At 48.1% G+C, this 5,916-nt stretch overlaps 1 protein-coding gene across 1 annotated transcript in view; it reads left to right on the top strand.

Moving 5' to 3' along the window:
• Positions 1–1,045: 1,045 nt before the first annotated feature.
• B4galt6 (beta-1,4-galactosyltransferase 6) overlaps positions 1,046–5,916 on the top strand; it is a 70,226-nt gene continuing 65,355 nt past the window's right edge. Inside the window, exon 1 of the mRNA XM_005355806.3 lies at positions 1,046–2,051. Coding sequence (XP_005355863.1) covers positions 1,937–2,051 — 115 coding nt within the window. The 5' untranslated portion in view covers positions 1,046–1,936. The remainder of the gene's footprint in view (positions 2,052–5,916) is intronic.

The raw sequence follows: 5,916 nt of genomic DNA, 5'->3' as shown, positions 1-5,916 counted from the left end.
CACACAACTGTTGCAACCATTGTTAAGTCAGAGTCTGGGCCCTGGCAGTCTTAACAAGCCAGGACCAACCACCTGCCCCCAACAGGACTTTTATACAGAGAAGAAACGGTGACACACAAAGAACCGTGTTTGTTCAGCGTGGCCACACTGGGAAAAGGAACAACGAGATCCAGTGACCTACTCACCCCAAGTTTACCTTCAGTCATGACATGAGGTTTAAGTTTAAATGCAGGGCAAGGGATATGCCTAAGCAGTCCTGGGTAGACTGTGGTCCCTCCCATCACCGATCTAGCTCGCTCTCTCCTACAAGGTGGTCTGAGTTGTCGGAGCTGCTCCTTTGTGGAAGTAAGTTCCTCTGTTGGCTAGCACCAGGCGTCAGCCTTTCCCTTCCCTTGTCTGAGACTATGGAGAAATTCCAGTTCCTTGAATACCATTGTTTTTAATAGTTTGATGGCTAAAAGAAGGAACACATATTTATCCCTTTGGAATCTATCTTCCGTCCTGCCAGGATGGTTTATATAGTCAAGATTAACTGATCAGCTGAAAAGAAACACCTATATAGGATTTGCTAGGAATATATGATGTAGGTGAGGAGCCCTAGTAACGTAGCTAGCAGCAAGAAGCATTCAGACAAAGGGTAACCCCACACCTAGGAGGTGTACTAATGGAGTGGACGGCGCCGTTAGGGCTTGGGCTGTGGTGTTCGTGGGCCTTTGGCTGTGTTCACCTTCAATGGGAAGGCTGGTCAAGGCTTAACGGATACACATAGGCCCACATCTCATCCGCCAGTCCATAAATCTGGGAGGGAAATGTGCCTCCTTAGTCTTTCTCCCAAAGGTCCTTGTTTCCCACGAACACCGTCTTTGGTGCAGAGCGCATCCCACGCTGGGGACGCAGTCCTTGCCTTATGCTGGGTCCACCAGGGACAGTGACCCGGGAGGGAGGGGCGGGGTGGGGACTCCGGCACTGAGTGCCAGCACCAATCAGGACGCGCGGCGCTCCAGGGGCGAGGGCTCTTGGTTCCCCTGCTCCGCGCGCAGCGCCGCCTGGCGAGTTGTGCACCGGCGGGCGGAGCCTGCAGGGGTCTCGGGGCGCACAGGGCTGTCGGGATTGTCCTCGTGGGTGTCCGCGGTCCGCGATCGCCGCGCGTCTGTCACCTCTTTCCTTCACCCTCCGGGCCCCGGGCGCTCGCAGCCGCCGGGTAGTCCGGGGTCTGTGCGGGGGCGGCGCCGCCTCTCCCTCGGGCTCCTCGGCGGGAATGCGACTGCCGTGGCCGGCTGGGCAGCGGGCGGCGGCAACAAGCGGAGCCCGGGCGCATTCGCCGCTGGCCGGGTTGCCGCCCTGGCCTGCGCTCGACTCCCGAGGCCGCCGCTGCGCTCCCTGGCTCGGCGCGGAATGAGGTGCAGGCCGCGCGCCGGCGAGCGCCCCGCTCCGCAGCCCCCAGGTTCCCCGCGGCCGTCCGCGCCCTGCGTACCCCGGCGCCCACACTAGAGCTCCGCACTGGCCGCACTCGCCGGGGCGCAGGCCCGCAGAAGTACGCGACCCGGCCCGGGTCCCAATCGCGGGGACTCGCCTCTTGGACGCCGCCCGGGCTGCGGGGACCCCGGCACGCTGCATTTCGCGGGCCGCGCTCCGCATCTCAGCGTTCTAACCAGCCTGGCCCGCGGCTTTGGCCTCTACGGTGCCCGGTCCCCCGGCCTCCCTCCACCTTTACCCGCATCCTCCCTCCACCCTTCCCGCTGCTCCGCCACCTCCCATTCATTGCATCCGTTTCCCCTTCCCGGCTCGGTTCCTACCCTCCCCCTCAAAAGCCTTCCCGGCTGGACCCCGCTACCCTCTTGGGGTTCTCGGTACATTCATGGAAGTTTAGGGCCTGGACCGTGGCCCCGAGTCCGCCCTGAGAGCGCAGCCCGCGCTGCTGGCAGGACAGAGGAAGATGTCTGCGCTCAAGCGGATGATGCGGGTCTCCAATCGTTCCCTGATCGCCTTTATCTTCTTCTTCTCCCTCTCCACGTCCTGTCTCTACTTCATCTACGTAGCTCCAGGCATAGGTAAGCACCCGGACACACCCTCACCTCCTATGGTCAGAAGGAAGGTAACTGGGGTGTTGAGGAGTTTGGAAGCTGAACAAAGCATCTGATTTGACTTATTTCAAAACTGTCGGAGAAACTGCTTGACTATGTTAGCTTGATTAATAAACGTTTAAAAGAGCTTAAAAGGTAGCATTCAGTGGATGTAGGGAATGAGGGCCTGGGAGTTGGGGGTAATGGGGGTGGGGTGTCTCTTGTGTCTTCAGTATTCATGATAACTTTGTCTATCAGATGAGTTCAGTGTTTAAATATAGTTTTATTCAGACCCCTTTTTCTCCAGATGTAATAACAGGTTGTGAAAATCTGGTGGGGAAACAGGAACTGTGAGGAAGGTCAGGAGTGTGTTCATGCCTAGGTCAACAAACCTTTGCTCCGTACTTGAGGCATTTTAGGGGCTGAGTTATTGAAACAGAGCTCTGTTATGTGTATCTTGTCGACTTGAGTCTTGTCAGTCAGCCTCTGTTTAACCTGTTAGGATTCCTGCTTAGACAAAATAATGATTAAAATAATTATGCAAGACAATTTGTGGGCTTAAATTGTTAACTTCCTGTTAGTTGCTTTTGACTTTTGGTCTCCAATTCACTTTTGCATGATCTTGGCTTCTTTGAAATAATATCCCAATTCCTCATTTCTCCTGCTGTTGGCAAGGGGACCGCATGCCTTGTTTCAGTGAAGGAAAACGCCTATGAATTTATGTAGCTGTTAAAACACTTCCTATTCTCTAAACCTGGCTGAGCTTTCTTGTCCTTCAGTAGTTAATGCTGAGTGACGTGGTAACAGTGCACCTTCTTTCATTTCTTATTAGATATTCAGTTGTCTTTTCTGAGTCAGTATTTCTCCCCTGAGTTAGCTAAAAATGTCATCCTGTCTTTCAGACAGGAAAAACACCTGCAGAATTTTGAAATGAAATTCTTATCCCTGCAGAGGTGTGTGTGTGCGCACATGTGCGGGTGTGTGTGTATGGGTATGTGGGTGTGTGTATGCGTGTGTGTGTCTGTGGTATGTATGTGTATATGCGTGTATACATGTGTGTGTATACCTGTGTGTATGTGGGGGGGGCATATGTGTGTGGAGGGGCATATGTGTGTGTGAGGGGGTATGTGGGTGTGTGTATGCATGTGTGTGTATATGCATGTGTGTGCATGTGTGTGTGGGTATGTGGGTGGGGGTATGTGTGTGTGCATGTGTGTGTGTGCATGTGTGTGTGCATGTGTGTGTGGGGGTATGTGGGTGTGTGTATACCTGTGTGTATGCATATGTGGGGCATGTGTGTGTGCATGTGTGTGTGTGCATGTGGGGGATGTGGGTGTGTGTATGTGTATGTATACCTGTGTGTATGCATATGTGGAGCATGTGTATGTGGGGTATGTGGGTGTGTGTATACCTGTGTATATGCATATGTGTGTGCATGGGGGGGGTATGTGGGTGTGTATATACCTGTGTGTATGCATATGTGTGTGTGTGCATGTATGTGTGTGTGCATGTGTGTGTGTGTATGATAGATGATGCTGAGGAGTGTAGGGAAGAGACTGTAGCCTCATCCAGACTGATTTCTCATGAAAACATTTATTACTGTATAAACTTTTCCTTATTGGATTTAATTAGAAGGTATACAGTCAGATAGTGATGCTGGAAAAATCTTTGATTTATCACTGTCAACTAGAAGTTTAGGGTAAAATTTGAAGGAGCTTGAATGTTTTAACAATTTGGTCTTTTAGTTTGTGTTTTTCTTCAGGCAAACAAGAAACAACAACAACAAAATTATCTTGAAACTTTTGATACTTATGGCAGCAATTCACATTTTAGCCTGGATTAAGAATTGGGCAAAATTTTCATACAGCTGGGATATAAGCTATATAAGATTATTTTTTATTGGCCTTAACTTGGATGTTTTGAATCTCTTATTAAGAAGTCTTTATTAATTCTGCCACACCAGCTAGTTTGTAGATGTCAATTTTTTTTTTTCTGTTTTTCAAAACAGGGTTTCTCTGTAGCTTTGGAGCCTGTCCTAGAACTAGCTCTTGTAGACCAGGCTGGCCTCGAACTCACAAAGATCTGCCTGCTTCTGCCTCCCGAGTGCTGGGATTAAAGGCATGCTCCACTACCACCTGGCAATTTTTTTTTTTACTATCTTTTCTATCATTTAGTAGATTGGATATTATTTAGGACATTTAGGAAAAGGTTATAAATAAGAAAATTCTTTCTTGCCATCTTAGACATACAAATTATTTACTTCTATAGAAACATTTTACTTTTTTTTTTGGATTTTTTTCGAGACAGGGTTTCTCTGTAGTTTTTGGTACCTGTCCTGGAACTAGCTCTTGTAGACCAGGCTGGTCTCGAACTCACAAAGATCCGCCTGCCTCTGCCTCCCGAGTGCTGGGATTAAAGGCGTGCGCCACCACCGCCCAGCAACATTTTACTTTTTTATAATTACTCAAAACTTGGACCTCTTTGGAGAATATCATTTTTACAAGAATATTTTTTCCAATGTAATATTTTTATTCATTATTTGGGAACGTCACGTAATGCACCCTGATCACACTCACTTCCCATAAGAAATAATTTTTAAAAATCTCTTTATTGTGTTTGTGTATGTTGTACAGGTGTGAGCGTGCAGGTGCTATGGCGTGTGTGCAAAGGTCAGAGTACAACTTGCAATCGTCTCTCCTTCCACTGTGTGGGTTCTGGAGACCAAGTGCAAGTGGTCAGGGATGACGGCATGCAGCCTTACCTGTTTAGCCATCTTGCTGGTCCCTGACAAGATTTGATTTTTTAGACTGGATTGCTGTATGTAGCCCTGGCTGGCCTGGAACTCTCTATGTAGATATAAATGCTGAGATTAACGGCATACAGTACCACACCCAGCAATGCATTTTTTGAATTTATGATTTTGAATTTATAACTTTGGAAGTCCTTTGCTTTCTTGTTCCCCTTGGGACGCTGGGGATGGGTGGTACTCAGGGCTGCATGTGTGCAAGGAAAGCACCTAACTCTGGGTCCCGTTTCTTCATACACTGGATAACATGCTAAAAAGTCAAGCAAAGGAAATCTGAATACCAGCTTTATAGTCTCATATGCTCTCTGGTTGTTCAAATTCAGGTGATGTAAAAGCCTGGGACATTTTTCTCATTTGAGTGTGTAATGTTGCCATAGAGCAACCGATGAATAATGTCGTAAAAACTTGACAGTTGTCTTGCAGGCAAGTAGGTCAATGTGGTGGTTTGAAAGAAAATGGCCCCAAAGGGAGTGGTACTACTAGGAGGTGTGACCTTGCTGAAAGAAGTGTGTCACTGTGGGGGCGGGCTCTGAGGTCTCTTTGCTCAAGCTTTCCTCAGTGTGACTTTCAGTTGACTTCCTTTTGCCTGTAAGCTGTTCCTCCAGCATCACATTTTCCAGCATGCCACCCTGATGATAATGGATTGAACCTCTGAAACTGTAAACTAATGCCTCAATTAAATGTTTTCCTAAGAGTTGCCCCCATGGTCAATGTGTCTCTTCACAGCAATAAAAAACACTAAGACAAAAGTAATAATTTAAATTACTCTATTTTGAGAAACTTGTAATTAAAAATGTTAACAGTGAAGACAGGAAGAAAAGTAAGTTAACCAAACATAAATGCTATGAATTTGTTAAACCAGTGTCTGCCCCCCATACTCTTGTGATATGGGGATGGGGTGGAAGCCAATGTCCTGTGGGTTATTTGGGGGCTGTGTTTGTGCTGTGGTAGGAGACCAGTTCTGCCCCTAACCCTTGTGCTATTTTGGGAAAGGTTGGGGGGTGTTTTTCTCATCCTTCTTTAAGTTTGGCAAGAACTTTTTTTTTT

This window comes from Microtus ochrogaster, chromosome 18 (assembly GCF_000317375.1).
Source record: "Microtus ochrogaster isolate Prairie Vole_2 chromosome 18, MicOch1.0, whole genome shotgun sequence".
Taxonomy (NCBI): Eukaryota; Metazoa; Chordata; class Mammalia; order Rodentia; family Cricetidae; genus Microtus; species Microtus ochrogaster.
The sequence above is the reverse complement of the archived record's forward strand: the minus strand, read 5'-3'. Positions and strand labels throughout refer to the sequence as shown.